The sequence below is a fragment of the Sturnira hondurensis genome, unplaced genomic scaffold (assembly GCF_014824575.4).
Source record: "Sturnira hondurensis isolate 20B ecotype Veracruz unplaced genomic scaffold, ASM1482457v3 Scaffold0007406, whole genome shotgun sequence".
Taxonomy (NCBI): Eukaryota; Metazoa; Chordata; class Mammalia; order Chiroptera; family Phyllostomidae; genus Sturnira; species Sturnira hondurensis.
This window is the reverse complement of record NW_028080037.1, coordinates 5,239,123-5,262,540: the sequence shown is the minus strand read 5'-3', so window position 1 is coordinate 5,262,540 and position 23,418 is coordinate 5,239,123. Positions and strand designations below refer to the sequence as shown.

At 41.3% G+C, this 23,418-nt stretch overlaps 1 protein-coding gene across 1 annotated transcript in view; it reads left to right on the top strand.

The window, feature by feature from the left end:
- The window catches only part of BRAP (BRCA1 associated protein), a 28,223-nt gene that overhangs the window by 1,007 nt on the left and 3,798 nt on the right, over positions 1 to 23,418 (top strand). Inside the window, exons 2-11 of the mRNA XM_037052112.1 lie at positions 882 to 1,043; positions 1,721 to 1,919; positions 2,985 to 3,174; positions 6,651 to 6,764; positions 11,197 to 11,345; positions 14,099 to 14,174; positions 14,863 to 15,001; positions 15,355 to 15,464; positions 16,476 to 16,565; positions 22,249 to 22,352. Coding sequence (XP_036908007.1) covers positions 882 to 1,043; positions 1,721 to 1,919; positions 2,985 to 3,174; positions 6,651 to 6,764; positions 11,197 to 11,345; positions 14,099 to 14,174; positions 14,863 to 15,001; positions 15,355 to 15,464; positions 16,476 to 16,565; positions 22,249 to 22,352 — 1,333 coding nt within the window. The remainder of the gene's footprint in view (positions 1 to 881; positions 1,044 to 1,720; positions 1,920 to 2,984; positions 3,175 to 6,650; positions 6,765 to 11,196; positions 11,346 to 14,098; positions 14,175 to 14,862; positions 15,002 to 15,354; positions 15,465 to 16,475; positions 16,566 to 22,248; positions 22,353 to 23,418) is intronic.

The window sequence follows — 23,418 nt, the reverse complement described above, 5'->3', positions numbered from 1 at the left end:
TCACTGGGGGAGACAGATGAATTAATTACGGAATAAATGTAGAACTACAGCTGGGCTAAGTGCCATGAAGGTGAGCAAGCGACAGTTTGGTTTGGGGAGAGGGACTGAGGCAGGTAGGGATGGTGGTGGTGGAAACTTTCCAGAGTCTATGGATTTTGGAGCTGCAAATTAAAGATTGAAGATGATTTAATGAGTTACGAGCCCTTTTCAAAGGCTAAACGTGATCTCAGTTCTGAAAGTCAACCAAATCTGCATTAGCCACATAGTCACTTCTGCATAGGTGAGTCATTGATGCATTCAGACATTTATCAGTAAACCTTTAAAGAGCTTCCAGTGTGTGCCAGGTAGGCACTGCGGTGTTAGAGGTGGGCAAAACAGGTCCGGTCTCCACCTTGGTAGAACTTTTATATTGAGGATAGTTCAGTCGGGTCTCCAAATTCCTTTCGCCTTTGTGTGTTTCTTTGACTTAAGACAGTGGCCCTAGATTTGCATGAGTCTAACACAGGGTGTTTAAGAAGAATATCCCTAAAGGTATTGGAAGTTTTCTTAATGATAGTGACTTGATACCTTCATTTTGGGCTCAACACACAGTTGTACCACACTAGGTATTGCAGAAAGGTTGGTTCATCCAGACGTAACCACTATCAAAGCTTCTTTAAGTTATTACTCTCATTGAATTGCTTTAAAGTGAATAATTTCAGTGGAACAGCCCTGCATTTTCGAACTTGTACCGGGTGTGTCTCACCTGTCTGGGGCAGGAGCCCCAGAAGCGGATGAGATGGAAAGCAACAGAGAGAAAAGGGAACTCTGTCAATGGATACATTCAGAGTGGAGACGAGCCCGTTTTATTATCAGGCATTAATCATGTATGTGTTCTTCAGCCAGGGAGATGTCTGATGAGGAGATCAAAAAGAAGACACTGGCTTCAGCTGCAGCCTGTTTAGAAGGGAAGTCACCAGGGGAGAAAGCAGCAATCATACATCAGCATCTTGGTCGTCGAGAAATGACAGACGTGATCATTGAGACCATAAAGTCCAACCCAGGTATGCTCCCTAAAACCCTAGACTCTTTTGTAATCTGGGTCTCTGGTAGTCCGATTTAGGCACATTGGTCAGTGAGCCCATGATGTTGACCTCTAGGACACTTTTCTCTGTCACTGACCGTCCCTTACGTGAGATTGTCAGACCACATTTCCTCTTCTCAAACATTTGTCCTAAACTAACCCTAACAAGCTGAGTTGACAACTCTCATCAGTGAGGAGAGCTGCTGGCCACCTAGGTCAGTGTCAGATCGTGAATGATTTTGGATAAGCACGCTGTATGTCCCTCCTGTTCTGTAGTATCCAACCAGGGGACGACGTATACTACATATCCAGCATGGAGGTGGTCAGAACTGATAGGTTTGGTTTTCAAACTTAACAGCTCTGAATGTCCCACTTAAAAGTGCGTGATGTAAGGTACGTGCTGTTACTATGGCACTGCCAAACGGAAGAGGCACCCTTGAGTTTCTGAGGGTGGTAATGAGATTTTTATGGGGCAAAGAGCACTTTCCATCGGAGATGCATCCGAAACATGGCTGTTCTATGACTATAGTTTTTAATGGGATGTATTACCATTTCTCTGTCAGAGTTTATTCTTCTGACTCAAGATTTTAATCTAATTAGAATCCTTAAGCATATGTCCTATCAATTTATAACCTGCTAATTTTTGATTTGTGAAAGATGAGTTGAAAGCTGCAGTGGAAGAAAGAAAGTCTTCCGAAGCATCCTCCACTGCACAGAGAAGCAAAGATCAAAGTAAAGAAAGCATAAGCGCTGCTCCCGACTCTCCATCCAAACAGCTTCCAGACCAGATTTCGTTCTTCAGTGGGAATCCATCAGTTGAAATAGTTCATGGTATCATGCATCTATATAAGACAAAGTAAGAAAAATTATTTTCCTTATGAGTTGGTCCAGTGTTTGTTTTAAGGAAGAGAAAAATCTTTTGTCCTGAAGGGAAGTGGCTATTTGAAGCTTCCAAAAGATAGTACTTTTCTATATTACTAAAAAATTCTTAAGTGTTTTACATTTGATCAATCTTACAGATTGGATTAGAGCTTCTTATGAAAGAAATGTGTAGATAGACTTTCTAGGAAAATATTCCCTGAGAAGGCAGGCATGCAAGATGATTGGAAAATTAAAGAAAAGAAGATAGAAAAGAAAAAATATAAACGACCCGTAATATCGCAGGAGCCTCACATCCCCACCAAATCTTTTTGAAAGAAACTAAGAAAATAGGTAATGGATTGTAATTTCACCTCTTTTTACCTTTTCTGTGGTCCAAGCAAAGCTTACAGGAGGCCAAAACAAAGGAAGCATTTGGCTACATAATCTTTAAACTGGGCCATCAGCTCCTGGGGTGATTGCGGAGCTGATCTCTTTAAAGGCTGCCTTGTCCTAACTTATTTGTGAAATTCCTACCAGGATATAGTGAATACTCAGGTAGTCATTTGGAATCAGCTATCGAAGTGAGTTTGTAGCATTGCAAAAGCAAATTGCTTTGTGGGAGGTTTTTACCCTCTCTATTCCAGCTATTCCAGCCCAGTAGCACTTTCTGTAATCTTCAGAATGGTTTAGAATTGTGCTTCTAAGTTACTTAATGAGAGATTCTTTTTAAAAAACTAATGAGAATAAGACACAAACTGCAAATTGCCTAATGGAGATTGTAACCATAACAGGCCTTTAACGAAGATTAAAAATGTTAGTGGTGGGTGTGATGGAGAACATTACGAAGCTTACCTTAAACATCACTGCAGATATGCTTAAGGGATTTTGCGTTTACCCGTATAGTGTGGGTTTTCCAGTAAGATAATAGTCTGTTTAAATTGATTGGTGAAATATTATAAGTTTTATTTTTTCCTATTTTCTTGGACGTAAGAGTTGTCTAGTGCTGTGTGAATTAACCATACCTCATGTATTCAAGACAGTCTAATTATTGTCTTATTAGTAAGATGACCTCCTTAAAAGAAGATGTGAGGCGCAGTGCCATGCTGTGTATTCTCACTGTCCCTGCTACAATGACCAGTCATGACCTTATGAAGTTTGTCGCCCCATTTAATGAAGTAATTGAACAAATGAAAATCATCAGAGACTCTACTCCAAATCAATATATGGTGCTGATAAAGTTTAGTACACAGGTAAAAATTAAGATATTAAAAATCTCTTTGCCATAGAAACTGTGTTTTTGAAACTGTATACTAGCTGTGTGTGTAATTTACAATATTTTGCACTTAAGATTCATACATATCTACTAGCCTGTTGTAATTCTAGAAATATTTCCAAATTCATTAGCAGACACTACATTATAATTTATAAATCACATTGGGTATGAAATGTAGGGTTGTGTGTGTGTGTGCTTGTTTATCCAGTGGTAACTATTCCAGTAGAACAATGGTTTTCGAACTTTTAAAAGTTGTTACTAATTACTATGTTCCATTATAACAATACGCCTCTGCTTCTTTCATTCTTTTTTTAAAAGATACTCTTTGGCACATTTTAGAAAATAAAATATTTTTTTTTATTTTTTATTTTTGGTGGTGAAGGATTTTCATGACATTTCTTGAAGTATTAAAGATGCTTTAGAATTCTGATTGGAAATCACTACAATAGAGAGACAGAAACACTGAAAGAATGGTGATATTTTTCGTTTTTAAAAGTACTTGTGCATTATAACATACTTTTTAAAAAATTTTATTTATTTCAGAGGGGAAGGGAAGGAGAGAGGGAGAGAAACATCAATGTACAGTTGCCTCTGGTGTGTCCCCTGCTGGGAACTGGCCTGCAACCCAGGCATGTGCCCTGACTGGGAATCGAACTGCGATCGAGTGGTTCAAAGGCCCGCACTCAATCCACTGAGCTATGCCAGTCAGGGCTATAACATACTTTTTGATATGAGAATGTTTGCCATACATTCCATTTCACTAGTTGCATTAAGCAGTATTTTCCTTGTGTCTCAGTTCTGAAGATGTTAGAAAGATTGTCTTAGTTTTACATGTTCATTCTTATGAGTACGCACATTTTTATATGAATGTAAAAATGAGATAAGCATTAGGTACTATCCAGGTTATTAAAGAGCTACCTTACCTGTAGGCTTCATTTATTTGCTTTTCAGTAACCTGTTATATTTGTTTATTCGTTAATTTTGAAGTGCAGCTTTGTTAAAAATTACTTCTGTCTTAACTTGTTGATAAACAGGCTTCCCAAATTTGCCCCAGATAAATAGTTCCAATTTTTCAGATTGACAAAAATGAGCGTGTCTGTAGGATCGTTTGCCATTACCTCTGACGAGTCACCAAGATTTGTGGGTGAAAAGCAGCCCATGACTCAAGGCCCACTTGTCATTTCCTTTTTTCTCGTCACGGGAATTCAGAGCTGACAGCAGTAGCAGTCATTCATTGGCCCTGGGAGGGAAGATAGAGAAGTGAGAGTCGGACTGTGTGTGTACCTGTTCCAGGGCCCACAGAACAAGAGCCCTGAATGTGGAGTTCTGTGTAGGAGCGGGTGCACAGCGGTTATCTCTAACCTTTGAAAGCACCCTGCCATGGAAGGAGGCATTTAAAAACAAGTGTTTCAACTGTCCTGAGACTTAGACTTTACAAGTTGAGAACAGAAAAGCACTTAAACAGCCACTTTCACTGACTGTGACCTTCCAAGGTCACTGAAGAGCTTTGCAAACAGTGGGCAAGTGGTAGCAGGTGTAACAATAGGGATAGTGATGATGATATGCAACCTTTATTGACTACTTATTCTATACCATTCACTGTGCCTTGTGCTTAATGTGCATCCTCTCATTAAATCCTCACTGCTTCCCTGTAAGGTAGACAAGTACTGTTGTCATCCTTGTATTACAAATGAGGAAACTGACTGCATAGGTAGAAGGGTTGGTGATTTGCTTAGGGTTACACAGCCTGAAATAATGTGACTGAGGTGGGATGGAGTCCTCGCGTTAATCCCTGGGGCCTGTCCCTCTTCCAGTAGGAGTGGGATGAAAGTGTGGGGAAGGGAAGATAGCCGCTGTCTGCAAGAAATTGTGTAGTGGCAGGAATTTAGTTACTGCTTCTACTTAACAATTAAGCATTTCAAGAAAAAGCCATTGCTGTTAAAGAATGGGGAAAGCCATTTTAGGTGGCCTCTTCTTAGTATTAAAGAGATGTATTATCCAAAAACTAGTTTTTAGCATTTTGAAGGTAGTAAGTGCACTGTACCCAATACACAGGTTGTTCTCTGAAAGAAAATTTCTCCTTTCCCCTGCTAAATATAACTGCAGAATTAGTCATCCTGCCTCGGCTGTTTAGTTCCCTTCTCATATTAGGAAAGCATAAATTGCCTGACCATTGTAGCTCAGTTGGATGCTGTCCCTCAAACTGAAAGGTGGGTGGTTGGATTCCATGTCGGGGCACGTGCGTAGGTTGCAGGTTCAGTCCCCAGTCGGGGCATCTATGGAAGGCAGCCAATTGATGTTTCTTTTTCACATCAGTGTTCTCTCCCTCTCATTCTCCCACTTTTCCCCTTTCTCTAAAATCAAAAAAGAAAAAGTATAATCAGCCCATACTTGATTACATCATCAGAGTGAAATTAAAAGCTACTGAAAGGCTTATAAGCTTTTACTGTTAAGATTCAAAACCACATGAGGGTAGACCTGCAAGACAATTTCTGATTGGTACAGACTTGACTATCTTCCTAGATGTTAATGATGAGGCATTTCCTTATGCAGAGCACCCCCAACCCCGCCCCCAAGCAGCCTGTCTGCATTGATAGGGCCAAAGCGCACAACTTCCTGTGTTGGGACTAATGGCCAGTGGGAGTGAGATCCAGACAAGCCCTGGTGTCTGCGCTGCCTCTAAAAATTGCAGAGTTTAAAAACTGAAATCATCTCTTTGTCACTTTCTACTAAGGCTAATCTAGTCTAGAAGATTTAGTTTACTTGTGTTCGTATTCACAAATGCCTTTGTGAGGGGCTACTTCTTCTGATTTCGTCTGTCTTCCACTCCAAGAGAGGGAGACTATTAGTATTTTTTGCTTTTGGCATTACATTCTAGGTGGTTTAAAATCTCCTAATGGGATCCCCTCTATCATGTGTTACTATTATTTGATTTATTGAAGAGAAGGAGTTAGCTTTATACTCCATACCAGTTCCCCTGGTTCCTTACTTTTTCAGATGCTAACGTTTTTTTAAAAACACTGTTCTCTAATAGTCGTCAGTGAAGGATATGGTTCCGGGCTTTGCATAGGTACATGTTTTCGTTCAGCTGCTGTAAAAGTGTTGGCTGAGGGGAAAGTATTGCTGTCCAGGGGAAATGTTGGCTCTTGCTGGGTGAATGTTAAAAGTTTGCTGGCTGTCAGCTGGTTGCACCTCAGTGGCTTCTGCTAGTTACGGTAAATGTGATGTATCAGGAAACATCGCAGAGAGGCAGAATACTGACCAGCACAGTTTGCTTAGCCAACCAGCCCGCTTCATGCATCCATAGGTGTTACTTTTGACTATTCCTCTCTCGCTTAAGTATCAGTTTGAAAAGGTGGTGTAGAGAACAATTGAAGCTCTGCATCGTGAATATTAGACTCTTGTTTAGGATCTCTCTCAGTTTTTTCCCTTTTTCCCCATTGGTGCACCCAGGCCGATGCAGATAGTTTTTACATGACATGCAATGGTCGCCAGTTCAACTCAATAGAAGATGATGTTTGCCAGCTGGTCTATGTGGAAAGGGCTGAAGTACTGAAATCTGAAGACGTGAGTATGAGTAATTCCTATATTTGATATACATGTCAGAATGGCATAAAGTTGAATGTTAAGGTATCTCTGAAAATATCCAGAAAGGACAATGCGTAGAGACAGAAAGTAGCTTAATGAGAAGAATGGAGAGTAACTGCGGATGAGTATGAATTTTCTTTTTAGGGTGACAGAAATGTTCTAGAATTTAGGTAGTGGTGATGGTTGCTCCAACTTGTGAATATACTAAAAACAACACTGAATTGCACACTTTAAAATGGTGAATTTTATCTCAATTTTTAAAAATTGTCTAAAAATGTAAAAAATACATAAAAGGATATTATCTGTATTTAAAAAAAGATTTTATTTATGTATTTTTAGAAAGGAGAAAGGAGGGAGAGAGAAACATCAGTGTGGGAGGGAAATATTGATCGGTTGCTTCCCACATGCCCCCAACCAGGGACCCGGCGTGTGTCCAGACCAGGAATGGAACCTCCAATGGTTTGGTCCACAGAACAACACCCAACCGACTGACCCACAACAGTCAGGGCTGTTACCTGTATTGTTAAAATTAAATGATCAGCTAACTAATCCACATTGATGAAATACCACCTAGATTCTAAAAGAAATGTTCTTGTTTTAAATATCAACCCTTAATCTCCATCCTGCTTCTTGTTTCTGTTTCAGTATCAGTTGGTAATTGCTCTGATCTACCACCCTCTGTGGGAACTTTTCCTACAGTATGTGCTCACTGGAATCACTTTATACAATGGTAGACTTAGCTCTGTTATATTTCTAAGATTTCCTTTCTTTTAAAGTAGACCTAAAAATCTTTGTTTTGAAATTAACTTGGTGGAAATAAGTTCTGATTACATTCTTCTATGATTGGATTAGGTAAAATAAAAATCACTAAGTGGTAAAATGAGGCTTTCTTTGTGCCAGGTGTCTAAGGCCTCAGTTTTACATTCGTTTCTAATGAGCATGGCTTCTTGAGGGATTTCCTGTGGATGTCTACTCAGTGACTGCAGAGGCATGTGATTTTTTCTCGGCATGTCTTTATGTGCATGCCTCAGTAGTTCCTGCTCATCTTTTTTTTTTTTCTGTAAAAGCATCTTGTTTCATTGAGTTAACATGATTAATGAAGTAGTCAGGTGTCAAGATAGCCGCAATTTTCATATTAGTAAAGATTCCACTCCTTGGAATATCTCTGGCTGTGACTCCATTTTGAAGTCTTACAGAGAAATTGGAGATTACTTTCTAGACTGAGAGCATGGGGCTTTGCCTCCTGACATTGTGTCCAGAGGGATTTCTTGGTTTAGTCTTGGACTGTATTTTCTGAAGCTACTTTGAAAAATGTGTACCCCCAGGTCCTTAATTCCTGCTCATGTTACAGCTGGCAGGGTTCGGGTCAGATGTTACTGCCTCAGAGGTGCCTTTCTTGACCCCCTATATCATCATGTCTCCTATTTCATACACTGTTACAGCTTCATGTACTTTCCTTTCCTAGCACTTATGACCATTGGTGATTATACTTTTTTTAGAAAACTTGATTTCTCTCTACTAGATTTTAAGATCGATGAGGGTGGAGCTGACCTTTTTTGAGATTTACTGAATCTGTTTTTGCTCACCATTGTCCCAGACTTAAATAGCATTGGGCACACAGAGAAGGGACTCGATAAGTGTGTATTAAATCAGTAGATAAATGGCCCTGACTGGTGTGTCTCAGTGGATTGAGTGCTGGCTTGTGAACCAAAGGATTGCAGTTTGATTCCCAGTCAGGGCACGTGCCTGAGTTGCAGGCCAGGTCCTCAGTACCTCTACTGAGGTGTGTGAGAGGCAGCCACACATTGATGTTTCTCTCCCTCTTTCTCCCTCTACTGAGGTGTGTGAGAGGCAGCCACACGTTGTGTGTGAGGTGTGTGTGAGGTGTGTGAGAGGCAGCCACACATTGATGTTTCTCTCCCTCTTTCTCCCTCCCTTTTTCCCTCTATCAGTCAATAAATAAAATCTTTAAAGTAATCAGTAAATAAATAAAACCATTGTTGATATTATTATCACTTAATTGAAAATCTTAAGCTTTTATCTACTCTTTGAAAAAATCATTTAGATCCATGCCTATTCTGCTTTTCTTCATGCGTGTTCTGTTAACAGTCATAGACCTTTACATTTAGTGTGAGGTCTGGTAACATTGCAGATTCTTTGTGAGGTTTTGGCAGGAGTCTCCCATCCGAGAATGTCAGCTCTGTGAAGGCAGGGAGCTTTGCTTTGTTCGCCTCCATGTCCCCAGTGCCTAGCACAGTGCTGGGAAGACAGGGGTGCTCAGTGTTCGCTGCTTGAATGAAAATCTTACCAATTTAAATTATTTGCACAGAGCAATAATGTTGAGAAAACCCTGCCAGGAGTCAAAAACCAACAGGAAAACCATTATTGTTTTTTTTTTTTTTTTTAACAAAAACTGGCTGGACTTCCAGCCAAGATGGAGGCGTAGATAGACACACTGTGCCTCCTTGCACAACCAAAATAAGGACAACAGCAATTTAGAAACAAAAAACAACCAGAACTGACAGAAAACCGAACTGTATGGAAGTTCGACAACCAAGGAGTTAAAGTACACACTCATCCAGACCAGGAGGAGGGGCGGAGTCGGGTGGCCAGGTGGAGAGGGGTCGTGACAAAGCAGGGCGCACAAGGCAGCAGCAGGCGAATCCAGCGAGGTGGGAGATTGTGGAGGTGCACAGCGCACGAGGCGGCTGGCGGACTGGTTGGTCCCATATTCACGTGCAGATAAACCAGGCAAAATTGGGGAGTGAGACAGACCATGCAACCAGGGCCCCAGCACGGGGAAATAAAACCTCAAACCACTGACTGAAAACACCCGTGGGGGTTGAGGCAGTGGGAGAAACTCCCAGCCTCACAGGAGAGTTTGTTGGAGAGACCCACAGGGTCCTAGAATACAAGCCCACCCACCTGGAAATCAGCACTAGAAGGGGGTCCACTTTGCTTGGGGGAAGTGGCGGAAGTGACTGGAAGCCAGCAGAGAGCAGAGCAAGGGCCACTGCTCCCTCTTGGACCCCTCCCCACATACAGCATCACAACCCTGTGACATGGGTTACCCTGCCCTGGTGACCACCTAAGGCTTCGCCCCTCACTACGTAACGGTGCATCAAGACAAAAAAAAAAAATGGCCTAATCAAAAACAGATAAAAGCTCCAGAAAAAATACAACTAAGCACTGAAGAGATAGCCATCCTATCAGATGCACAGTTCAAAACACTGGTAATCAGGATGCTCACAGAATTGGTTGAATTTGGTCGCAAATAAGATGAAACAATGAAGGCTATGCTAAGTAAAATAAAGGAAAATGTGCAGGGAACCAATAGTGATGGGAAGGAAACTGGGATTCAAATCAATGGTGTGGACCAGAATGAAGGAAGAAACATCCAACCAGAAAAGAATGAAGAAACAAGAATTTTTTAAAAATGGAGAGAGGCTTAGGAACCTCCAGAACATCTTTAAATGTTCCAATATCCGAGCTATAGGGGTACCAAAAGAGGAAGAGCAACAAGCAGAAAACTTATTTGAACAAATACTAAAGGAGAACTTTCCCATTCCAGCAAAGGAAATAGATTTCCAGGAAGTCCAGAAAGCTCAGAGAGTCTCAAAGAAGTTGGACCCAAGGAGGAACACACCAAGGCATATCATAAGTACATTAGCTAATATTAAAGATAAGGAGATAATCTTAAAAACAGCAAGACAAAAGGAGTTACCTACAAAGGAGTTCCCATCACACTCAGCTGATTTCTCAAAAGAGACCTTACAGGCAAGAAGGGGCTGTAAAGAAGTATTCCAAGTCATGAAAGGCAAGGACCTACATCCAAGATTGCTCTATCCAGCAAAGCTTTCATTTAGAATGGAAGGGCAGATAAAGTGCTCAGATAAGGGCAAGTTAAAGGAGTTCATCGTCACTGAGCCCTTAAATGAAATGTTAAAGGGACTTATCTAAGAAAAAGAAGATAGAAAGCAAGTACAATAAAATGACAGCAAACTAATTATTAACCACACCTAAAACAAAAACAAACTAAGCAAACAACTAGAACAGGAACAGAACCACAGAAATGGATATCACATGGAGGGTTAGCAACAGGGGAGTGGGAGGAAGAGAGAGGGGGAGAAGGTACAGAGAATAAGTAGCATAGGAGGTAGGTAAAAAATAGACATGGGGAGGGTAAGAGTAGTGTGGAAAATATAGAAGCTAAAAAACGTGTAAGTATGACACATGGACATGAACTAAAAAGGGGGAATGTGGGTGGGAAGAGGTGTGCAGAGTGGAGGGGAGTGAAGGGGGGAATGGAAAAACTGTAATAGCATAATCAATAAAGTATATTTTTTAAAAATAAAATAAGAACAAGAACTGGTGGGTGAAGAGTGAGACTTATGTCAGGTGTCCACTGTAGGGTGCCAGCCTCCCTGTGATGGACCTGACCGAGCTCCCCAAGTGCACGGTGTGTCTGGAGCGCATGGACGAGTCCGTGAATGGCATCCTCACCACGTTGTGCAACCACAGCTTCCACAGCCAGTGTCTGCAGCGCTGGGACGACACGACGTGAGTACAGGAGCTCACCTCCCACCTTATCAAAGCCCACTGTTACCCTTTCCCAGAATTAAAAATAGCCACCCCCCCCAAATGAACCATTCCAAGTATTTGACTTTTTAAATCCAGATACCATAATAGTAAAAAGGTTACACGGAAGGACCTTTTTTTTTCCTTACCCAAGTTTATATGGGAATCAGCATTCTTAGACTAACTCCTTTTTAGTATGTTGATTCTGAATCCTTGTGGAATTTCCCAAGGCAGCATAAGTTGTTTCCCTCCAAGGGCCAGAGAATGAAGGAGAAAGAAAGTGAAGCTTAGGTGTGAGGCTCTTACACTAAAATGAAATCTAGGTCTAAAATCTTGTTTCTTTCCTGCACTTGATACCTCCCATTTTCTTTGGCTCTGTTATCTATTGTGTTGGAACGGTCTCCCATAGTAGATTTATCACACTGTTGATAAATGTGAGGAATGTTGATAGCTCGGTGGCTAATAGTAACAGCAGTCACTAAGGATGAGGTGCGCGCACACCTGCAAAGGCCTTATTTTTAGGGAGGGATTGTGCAGGTAAGGAACTGAGGTAGAACCTGGACCTTTCTCTTTCTTTTTCTAAATCAAGCATTGTTGCTCCCTTTGCAAACTGCACTGTGGGACTCAGCTAGAAAGGTAAGTCATGCCTGGCCTTGTACAGTACAGAGAGGCAAATGCAGAATCAAATAATCATACAAATAAATGTGAAGTTCATAACCAGTTTGTAACAGGTGTCACAAAAGGGCATGTGCAGTGCTGTGACTGGAGAACTAGGACCCTGACACAGCCAGGGCTATCTGAGAAGGGACATCTCAAGGAGGGTGAGTAGGAGTTACCCAGGTGAAGAGGCAAACCTGAATGAAGGCAGTGTGGGGGAGTGGTATACAAGAGCAGGGAAGGATCACCTTCCAAGGTCCAGAAATTGGGAGGGTGAAAGTCCACAGGAGTCTCTGTTCTCCACCCTCAAGTGACCAGAAGAATGCCAGCTCTCACAGAGCAGGGACCTTGCCTGACTTGTTCGCCGTTGTGCCCCTCACACCTGGTAGGAGAACTGGTGTATGCTAAGCTGAGGACAGTGAGACAAGGAGGGCTTATGATGGAAGCAGCAACAGGTGGGAGCCTAGGCGGAGCTGCCTTGGCTCTAGAAATGTTATGGGAAGGAAGTGAGCCAGGGCAGAGCTGCTGTGAGCTCACGGGACAGTCAGAGGAAAGGGGCCTTGGGGACAGGTTCAGGGGTTTACCCTGGATGAGCCACCACTGCCCATTGCTCCCCAGTTGCAAGTGTCATGGGTACCCCTAGGAGATGCACACCTCAGGGGGAGAAAAAGGGGTGGGCGTGACCCCGGGAGGGAGAATGCACTCAGTTTGTTTTTTATTCATCCAACCACTACCACACAGACAAAAGGGGTGACAGAGAGCTAGTTTCTTCCTTTGACAAGGCACCTGGTGCTTACCAGCTGCCATTTTGTTACTTCTTCGAGTTGTCTTCTCTTTATTTTAAGAGTTTATTTAGACAGAGGGGAAGGGAGAAAGAGGGAGAGAAATGGCAGTGTATGGTTGCCTCTCGCGCACTCCCAGCTGGAGAACCTGGCCTGCAACTTAGGCGTGTGCTCTGACTGGGAATCAGACCAGTGACGTTTTGGTTCATAGGCCAGTGCTCAATCCACTGAGCCACACCAGCCAGGGCTGGATTTTTTTCAATGCTCCCCTTTCCCCCCATCTTTATTGAAGTATAATCGACAATCAGAAATTACATATTTAAGGTGTATGACTCCATGACCCAATATATGTATGCATTGTAAAATATTCACCACAAACCAATCAACATATCACTCATATCTTTACCATTTCCCTTTTTTTTTTCTTTCTTCTCCCTTTTCCCCTTCCTTCTTTGCTTCCTTCCTTCTTTTTGTTTCTTTTTTTAATTTTTTTGTGGTGAGAGCACCCATGATCTACTCTCTTAGCAAATTTTATGTACACAGCACCATATTGCCAACTCACATTGATGTGCACCAATTCTGCAGAACTTACTCATCTTACATAACTGAACTTTGTGCCTCTTGACATCTTTCTGTTTTTCCCTTCCCGCCCCAGGTCCTGGTAACCTCCTTTCTACTCTGTGTATCTGTGAGTTTGTGTTCAGTGCCATTTTTCTTGGGTGTATGTCAGAACTGGAGTGCTCAGAGAGCACTGGTGTCTGCTTCCACACGATGTTCATTGTGTGGGAAAATGTCATGTGCATTTCAGGAAGTGTATCAACTTTTTTTTTACTGTGGTAAAATTTACCACAGATTTTCGTTCCCACTCTTACGAGTAGTCTTGAGAGGACAAGATACATTTTAAATGATTTAAACCTCTGGGAAGTGGGGACAGAACCAATTGTTTAGAGTAAAAATTACTTTATGGCCAACCAGACGTGAAACCAAATTAATAATTTGTCTCTCAAAGTTCCTGATTCTAAGCTGTAGATATTTAGTTTTCTGGTTTATGTAAGCTTTAGACAGAAGAGTGGGCAAAGTTATAAGGCAGGTGAAGATTTCTTTTCCTCTGCTTTATCAAGACTTAGTATTTTTCATTTTGTTTGCAAATAGCTCGGAAGTGTATTTTGAGTGATGTTTTTAGTTGTTATAAAAGTATATTAGAGAGGGAGGGTTTGAGATTCCGTTTTTGATTTGGGGTTGTGTAACAGCTGTTTTATATTTACCTGTACCGTTGTCTTCTGGTGTCCTGAATAGGTGCCCTGTTTGCCGGTACTGCCAGACTCCGGAGCCCGTAGAGGAAAATAAGTGTTTTGAGTGTGGTGTCCAGGAAGTAAGTACTGGGTGGTAGGGAAGGTTAATATGAGCACAGCGTTGACTGTCCGGGGTTTTTTTTTGGCCCTGCGCGGCTTAAATTTTTAGGAATTCTTTTTTTTATATATATATATATATATATTGTATTTATTTATCTTTAGAGGGGAAGGGAAGGAGAGAGGGAGAGAAATATCAATGTATGGTTGCCTCTGCCGAGGACACACCATGTATCGTGTGTCCCCTGCTGGGAACAGGCCTGCAACCCAGGCCTGTGCCCTGACTGGGAATCGAACCGCGATCCTCTGGTTCGCAGGCCCGTGCTCAATCCACTGAGCTACACCAGCCAGGGCTTAGGAATTCTTTTTTGAGACTGATTCTTTTTCTTTTTGTCTAGTTTCAGGCAAGAAATAAAACTACAAAAAGTACTCAATTTCTAAGCAAAATATGATTTTATTCTTTGTTCTCTGAAAAAGCCTACAGTTTTATTGATAAATTATGAAATTTTTTTCTTGCTATTTACATAGAGTTCCATTAAAATCAGCAAGGAAATGATCTATAAAAGCATCCTTGCTTGTTGGGTTTTAAACATATATTAAAACTCCCTTAGAAACAACTCTAAATCCTATTCTATGTTAGCCCCTTTTCTAGGGTGAGTGGGGCAGGGCATGTATTTTTATGTAATTACGATCATATCTTCTTCTTGGCAGAACCTTTGGATTTGTTTAATATGTGGCCACATAGGGTGTGGGCGATATGTAAGTCGACATGCTTATAAGCACTTTGAGGAAACCCAGCACACATACGCCATGCAGCTGACCAACCATCGAGTCTGGGACTATGCTGGAGGTGAACAGCACTCTCATTCTTTCAGTTGGGTTCGCTTTGTGTGAAAACTTCTCTTTGAGAATCTCTCCACTTTCTCTCGCAGCTGGAAATCTTCTGACAGCTGAGGCAGACTCAGGCCCTGCAGGGCTCTATTTCCTGTGAATGGTCTGAGACTCGTGTTATAAAGGGAGTTAATGCTTCCACTCTTGCCCTCTCGCTCTTTTTTAAAATTCAAATGATTTAGCCTACTTCTAAAGAAATATTGCAATTTAGGTCTGTAAAAACAAAAATTTTGTCAGTTATGGAATTAAGAGTATGGAGACCCTTTTCATTCTGAGAGAAACGTGCCTTGGTTGACTTATTCTTTTCTTCAGATAATTATGTCCATCGACTGGTTGCAAGTAAAACAGACGGAAAAATAGTGCAGTATGAATGTGAGGGCGATACCTGCCAGGAAGAGAAAATAGATGCCTTACAGTTAGAGGTAAGATAAGTTCTTGGAAATTACTAAATGGCTGTTTCTACCACTTTTTGCTATTCTAACTTAAATCATGTTTGGGGCTTTTAATTTTTTTTTAACAGTATAGTCTTTTTTGTTTAAAAAATGTTACACATATTTTGGAGAACCATTTTTAGTATCTTCCCATTTTCCTTAACAGATTTCTCTCTTTTTTAAAAAACATTTTTTTATTGTTCCTCTGTTACAGTTGTTTCAGTTTTTTCTTTGCCCACCTTTGGGCTTTTGATTTTACCATTGACTCTGAATGTCAACTTTTCAAAAAATTCTATTACTGCTGTGAAGGATTATTAAAATATTTTATTCTCATTTTCTTCTTTGAAAGTCTAAGTTTCCTCATGCCGTATTTTCAATATGATATTCCACGTTGTCTCAGGTTCAGTATGAAGGTGTCCTTTGTAGCTCCTCTAGAACCAGCAGTGAAGAATCTTCCTGTTGGCATTGCAGTGCAGCTGAAAGCCGAGCAGACTGGGTCAGAACGAGGAAACCCCAGTGGTATTTTTCCATGCCTGAGGAGCTTTTCCCTGAATATTGGGCTGGCAGTTTGTGAATTAGAGGCTTTTATACACAGGTGTATCCTCAAAGTTTGTATTTTCTGAATTTGAAGCTTATATTCATAAAGCTATCTTGGGTATTCAGATGTTTGAAGGAACAACACAATTAGGAGGAGGCAGGGAAGAGTAGTTGGGTGGGCTGATTTGAATTACACTTTGTCTTAAAAACCATGTTCTTAAAGTCAGTTTGCCCAGGAACCTAAGTTCTTTTACTGTGCATTCTGTGTTTGTCCCTGACTAGATTGTAAGCTCCGGGATGACAGAATTGTAATTGTGGTTTAGTGAGCAGAGTGGAACCAAGGTGTAACGTGTATTTTGATGGTTACTCTTACTTTTCCATAGGTCATTAGAAGGCAGGTTTTAATTGGGCTTCAGAGACTGACAGCAGTGCCTATGTTTTGTTGTCTGTTCTCTGTGTTTTCAGTATTCATATTTACTAACAAGCCAGCTGGAATCTCAGCGCATCTACTGGGAAAACAAGATAGTCCGGATAGAGAAGGACACAGCAGAGGAGGTAAGTTTCTGGTGTAGCGACGGCTAAAATGCCACATTGCGGGGCAGCCCGATGTCGGCGTGGGCAGGGGCAGAACTGCAGGGACGGAGGAACCTCAGAGCCCCTCTTTCTCAGTCTGACAGATGGGTAAAGACCATTTTGCCTCTAAAAAGAAACCTTTCTTCTATGTGCATCAGTTATATCTCAATGAAGCTGGAGTTAGGGGGAAATAAAAAGAAAAGAATTTGGAATAATTTGGCTCACCCCAGAAACCTAACTCTAGACCAGGATTCCAGAAAGAGGTGGTAGGCACCTGAATTGTCATTACATTAGAGACTTAGCCAGTGTCAGGGGACAAGCATTTCTGGGCCACAGTGAGAATGAAATTAATTAAAAAAAAAAAAACGATTACAAATGCAATCAACGAAGTATAATTTAAGAAGGGGAGGGAGTCAGGCATATATTCTTGTATAGGGTTACTAAATCAAGCGTACATAAAATCAAGCAAAGTTTTATTGTATGCTGAGCTCAATACCATATTAAGTTAAGGAAGAAGTAGAATATCTGGCATGTACCCCCCCCCCCAAGAAAAAGGAAAAAAGAAACCTTGGATTTAAAGGCTTTAGTATTTTGAGGTTTGGGGAGTTGTTTGTTTGTTAACTTCAGTCATGTTTTCTAGTGCCTGGTGTAATTCTATTTAAAAAATAGAAGTATGTACATGAGGGTTGTAATTTGAGTCAGCCAGTTGGTTTGTCAGCTTGGGAACAGCTGCTTTGGGGAGCTCAACATGGGCCTCTGAGACAACAAGACGTTACTTAGGAGTTGACGGGGGAAAATGGGCAGAAATGCTGGAACTCCTGTGGTCACCATGGTTCCTTATTGGTCAAGACAGCAATTTTTAAGCAGTGTGCCACAAGAATTTTTAAAATTTGTGACACCTGACTCTCTAGTCAGGTGCACTGACCTCTTTTCCCTTAGACTGTCAAAAAAAAAATGACAACAGCCAACACAACAGTAGCTGTCTGGTGTGAATCAGATTTATACCTTTTTTATTTTGGTCAGGTCAGCAAAAATACATTTGTTGGTATGCAGCAGAATTTTAGTAAATAGTTTATGTGTGCCATAAAAGGTTGTGTTACGTAAAAGGTTGAAAATCGCTGCTCTAAGCTCTGGCTGGTGTAGCTCAGTGGATTGAGCGTGGGCCTGCGAACCATACGATTGCGGTTCAATACCCAGTCAGGGCAGATGCCTGGGTTGCAGGTCAGTTCCCAGCAGGGGACTCACAGGAGGCAACCACACATTGATATTTCTCTCCTTCTCTCCTTTCCTTCCCCTCTAGAGATAAATAAATAAAGTCTTTAAAAAAATAGAGCTGCTTAAATTTGGCTTTAAAAAAAAAATAAAAAAGAAAATTGCTGCTCTAGCTTTTTAACAAAGATGCCATTTTAAAAAAGATGCCCTTCACTGCTCCAACATTTAAAAGAGAAAAGTGTTGTGATTTTGGTGGAAACCCAGGTGGCGGTCCCAGAGTCCACCCACTTGGTTTTCTCTTTGTCTGTAGCATGTACAAGGAACCCAGAGGGTTCCAAAGTAGGAGTTTGAAAACCAATGAACACTGGAGGATCGTGTATAATTAGGATTCTAGGAACCATTTTCTTTTTTCTTTTTTTAATATTTATTTATTTATCTCTAGAGGGGAAGGAGAGAGGGAGAGAAACATCAATGTATGGTTGCCTTTCGTGTGTCCCCTGCTGGGAGTTGGCCTGCAAGGAACCAGCCTGCAACCCAGGCATGTGCCCTGACTGGGAATCGAACCACGATCGTCTGGGTCGCAGGCCCGCGCTCAATCTACTGAGCCACACCATCCAGGGCTAGGAACCATTTTCTATACCTACAGACAGTGTTTATAAATCATTGATTCCCCTAGTATTAAATGAAGGCTTTGAAATTTTTTATGTGATAACTTTTTGAATCCCCACCAGTACCTGGGCTTTCAGATGGGGACTGCAGAGCTGGGCTTGGAGCTCCCCGCTGAGGAGGATTATCCTGGAGCTGAGCAGGCGGGGCCTAGCTCTTTCCTAATGCCAGGCCCACGGGTCCCAGATGTAGCCACAAATGAGGAGAAATCAAGTTTTTATTTATTTATTTTTTTAAGATATTTTCTACAGTAAAGTCCGCATTTTTTAAATACATTTTTTATTTCTTTATCTTTAGAGGGGGAGGGAAGGAGATAAGAAGAGAAACATCAATGTATGGTTGCTTCTTGTGCATCCCCTGCTGGGAACTGGTCCCTGCCGGGAACTGGCCTGCAACCCAGGCATGTGCCCTGACTGGGAATCGAACCGCGATCCTCTGGTTCGCAGGCCTGTGCTCAATCCACTGAGCTACACCAGCCAGGGCAGAAATCAAGTTTTTAAAAATAAGGCTTGCCCTGGCCAGTGTGGCTCAGTTGGTTGGAGCATGGTCCCATAACTGAAAGGTTGCAGGTTCAATTCCCAGTCAGGGCACATACCTAGGTCGCCGATTTGATCCCCAATCCCCTATACCCGATCCCCTGTTTTGGTGCATACAAGAGGCATCCATTTGGTGCTTCTCTCTCCCATCGACGTTTTTCTGTCTCCCTTTCTGTCTCTAAAAGCAGTGAAAAAAATGTCCTCAGGTGAGGATAAAAATAAAATAAAAATAAGGCTTAACACTAGCCTAAAAATGATCTTTAGTTAAAAGTTCTTGATGAAATTCTTATAAGAACCTTCCAAGCAATGGAAATGCCTTTCCAGAGGCACTCAAGTCCTGAATAGGGCTTGATTGGAGCACGTGGGGGAAGGGCTTGTCTTTGAGTGCACTGGTCGCTGCCACTCGGCGTCCTGTGATGGCTCCCAGGGAAGAGGGGCACTGGCAACCCAAGCAGCCTCACTAATGGGCTTTTCCACGGGCTGTACCAGCGTGACCACCTAAAGTGCTTCGTGCAGACCCTCGGGAGCTAAGCTCAGGATTCTTTCTGCCTTTTAAGATTCTTTAGGATTAACTGCATTCTCTAACACGTGCCCAGGAAAAGTCAAGTGGCAGGGAAGTAAAAAAGTGAAACTTGTGTTTAACTTTAGGTGGCGATAAGATGAAGGCAAGGGCAGCCCTAAATGAAAAGCGTGAAGGGCTTGAAAAGAATGTTTCATTGACTAATAACAAATGTTGTTCACCCACAAGTTAATGGAAGATGCAGGCCTTTGTTCCTGCCCCCCGGCTTCTTTTTGACCCGCCCTCTGTCCATTGGCACCCTCGATAGTAGAGCACATGCAAGGGTTAACAATAGCTGAGCGTGGGTTTCACTGACAGGGATTCTTGTTCACGGGTCTCGTAAAAGTGTGGTGGGAGGGGTGGAGATGAAGGTCGAGCTTCTTTGTGAACTTGGATTATAATACTATTCCTGCCCCCCCCAAAGGTACTGCCTTTGGTAGTACCTTTATTATAGCATGTGAGCAGAGTCTGTTCTCATGAATCTCAAACCCACTTGAAGGTCCTCAGTTTTAAGGGGGCCATGTGTGAAGAACATAGACGAAGCCATCAGGACAAGGGAATGACCCTCACGATACTGCTTTTCTCTGTGGACCTCTGGGTCCGGGTTAGCGATCGGTTTGTCTCCAGCTGCGGGCTGTAGAGTAAGTTTGCTGGACCACCACTGGCATTTTTATTGAACAGAACAAAACAGGAGAGGTGTGAAATATCAGAGCGCATCACATTTAATACTGTTTTGTGAAACTCCTGTTTCAGTTGTGTGGGATTGTGTATTGAGTATTTCTTACTTTGGGCCAATGGACAGAAATGTTTTTAGAAGCACTAATATAAACCACGTAACATTCCATCTATAGCATATAAAAGCAATATAAAAAGCTTTTGGGGTTACTTGGTATTTTTCATTTTGATTTAAATGTGTTTGGCTTAAGTGTCTTTAGTGATCAAAACATGACAATGTGATTCCATTTCTGTCCTTTCTGATTTCCCTAAACTAACAGGAGCCAGTTTAGGAGAAAATGTCAAAAGGATCTAATGCTCTTTTATTTTAAAGCAGTATTGAGGAGAAAGTGAATGGCAGATTAGAATTAAAGCAATTTTAAAGCTATTTTTATTTTTATGACAGAGAAATAAACAGAAATCTCCCTTTAATTGCATGTTTTTCCTACTTAATGGTAGTTGGCTATAAAGTTAATTTCTCCAAAGCAGTTAACTTTCTTATTACAAAGTGGGGAAGTGGTACTTTTTAGAGACCTGCTAGGGGGGCTGTATTTAAATATTTAAAGTAGAAAGAAAATATTTAAATAGAAAGAAAGTGTTGGTCCTGGCCTGCTAACTCAATTGGAACGTAGTCCTGATACGCCAAGGTTGCACGTTCAATCCCTGGTCAGGGCCCATACAAAAAACAATCAATGAATGTATAAATAAGTAGAAGAGCAGAGCGATGTTTCTCTTGCTCTCTTCCTTTCTCTCTCTCTCAAATCAATAAATAAAACAATTTTTAAAAGGAAGTGGTAAAAGCAATGGCTCTTATTAGGGACAACGTATGCATCTTGGATCTCCGCTGAGGCTAAATCTTGCCCAGAGGTCGCTTTTCCTTTGCTGTACAGCTTAGGCCTACAGTGTAGGGAAAGAGTTTTAGAACTTGGCTTTGGACCCAAACTGGGAGTCCAATCCTGGACCTACCTACCACAGTGTATCTGGGTGACCTTGGATGCATTGCCTCAGTTTCTGTAAAAAGCTGCCATACTTAAGTCATAGGTGTGTTATAAGAAGATACTACTTATAAAACACCTGCAGGTGCCTGGGCCATAGGATTTAAATTCTCAGTTACTTTCAGTTCCTATCACTATTGCCTCATGATTTATCCAACCTCACTGCTTCCCCTTCCCACCCAATCTTCTCTCCATGTCCTAAGGTCAGTAGGGGTGAGGCATTTCCTAAATCTGTACATCTTTACCTTGGAGTGAGTCTAAGTTTTTAAGATGTAATATGAGTGAGTTCCATATGTATTGCCTTTATTATAAAGAACTCAGTAAAACAAGAACTGATTATATTCCATGTGGCTTCATGGTACTTGGGAAATTTAATAGTTGAAGGTGGGAAACCCTAAAGAAAATCAGTTAGATTAGATAAGTTTCTAGGATAATTTGGGTAATAGTTTTGGGAATGCAATCTCAGGAGGTAAAAAACAGTGGTGAGGTAAGAATGGGAAGCCCTGTTCTAGTGTCTCTAACCAACCATCTCCTGCTCAAATTCATTCTTTACTTTCAAGCAGTTTCACTTGACATTCATCAGCTCCTGATCCTTTGTTTATCCTGGGATAAAGAAACAGGAAAAAAAAACCACTTCTCAAAATTTTGTATTCCTCTTACAGGAATTCTTTAAAACGATTGTCTCACCTTTTCTAAGTTTGGGTTGTCAAAGTTGCACACAGGTAATTGGGGGAAAATTGAGAAGTTAGCCCTGAAAGCCACATAACTTTATCTTTGTGAAATGAAACCGATCTCTGGTTGGCCCTGGAGGGGTAGCTCAGTTGGTTAAAATGTCGCCCTGATACACCAAGGTTGCAGGTTTGGTCTCTGGTTGAAGCACATGCAAGAAGCAACCAATGAATGCATAAATGAGTGGAACAACAAATTGATGCTTTCCTCACCACCTCCAAATTAGAAAAAGAAACGTCTGTTTGCTTTTTCAGATTAACAACATGAAGGCCAAATTTAAGGAAACAATTGAGAAATGTGATAATCTGGAGCACAGACTAAATGATCTCCTGAAAGAAAAGCAATCTGTGGAAAGAAAGTAGGTATAATTTGTCTGTTCTTTAAAGTAGGTATTCTATTTTAACAGTAATTATGTAAAGAGTTAATTTCCTTCATTCCTAAGTAAATACTGATTTTCAAGTCTTTTCAAACCTGTATCACCAGGTTTTAGGAGCCAACCACGTACTGTGATTTCGTGTTTATTAAAAAACACGGTGTGTCATGCCAAATGGATGCCATATAGAATGTGGTGTTCTCTCCTGGTATCTGTGTGCTTGTGGTGCGTGCAAATATTTTCCACTTTGTCTCTAGCAAGCAATTTCCTTGTGCCCAAAGCCATGGTGACTGAGAAATGGCAGTTAGGAAAGAGCCTGTGTCTAAGCTGGAGATAGCATGCGTTCCGACCTTGGACAAGAATTAAGGCCACAGAAGTTAAACATAAGGCAAAAAACTTGTGAGCAGCACGGCAAGACTGTAACTCTACTGTTATGTGGGAAGGTAGTTATGATGGAAATCGCCTTTCTGGTTTAAGTTATAGTCACAAAAGTAACTGGGCTTTTACCTCTCGACAAATGGATAAAAATAAATTTAGGGGGGATAACTGTTCCTTAAAAAGTTTTTTTAATAGATCCTTGACTTTGGAGTAAATTTAGATTTACACAGGTTACAAGGATAGCACAAAGAGTTCCCATTTGTGCTTCACACATTTTCCCCATTGTCAGAAGTTGGGGTTTGTTTTTCTTTAAGATTGTATTTATTTTTAGAGAGAGGGGAAGGGAGGGAGAAAGAGAGAGAGAAAAATATCTATTGGTTGCCTTTCACCTGCCCCCAATCAGGGACCTGGCCCGAAACCCAGGCACATGCCCTGACCAGGAATCAAACTGGTGGTGACCTTTTGGTTTGCAGGACAACATCCAACCCTGAGCTACACCAGTCAGGGCAGAAGTTGGATTTTTTTAAAATAGTTTTTTGTACATGTATGGTAAAAGTCTTTATAACATAAAATTTTCCATTTTACCATTTTGAAGTGTAAAGTTCATTGGCGTTAAGTACATTCACAGTGTTGTTCAACTGTCACCATTATCTGTTTACAGAATGTTTCATCA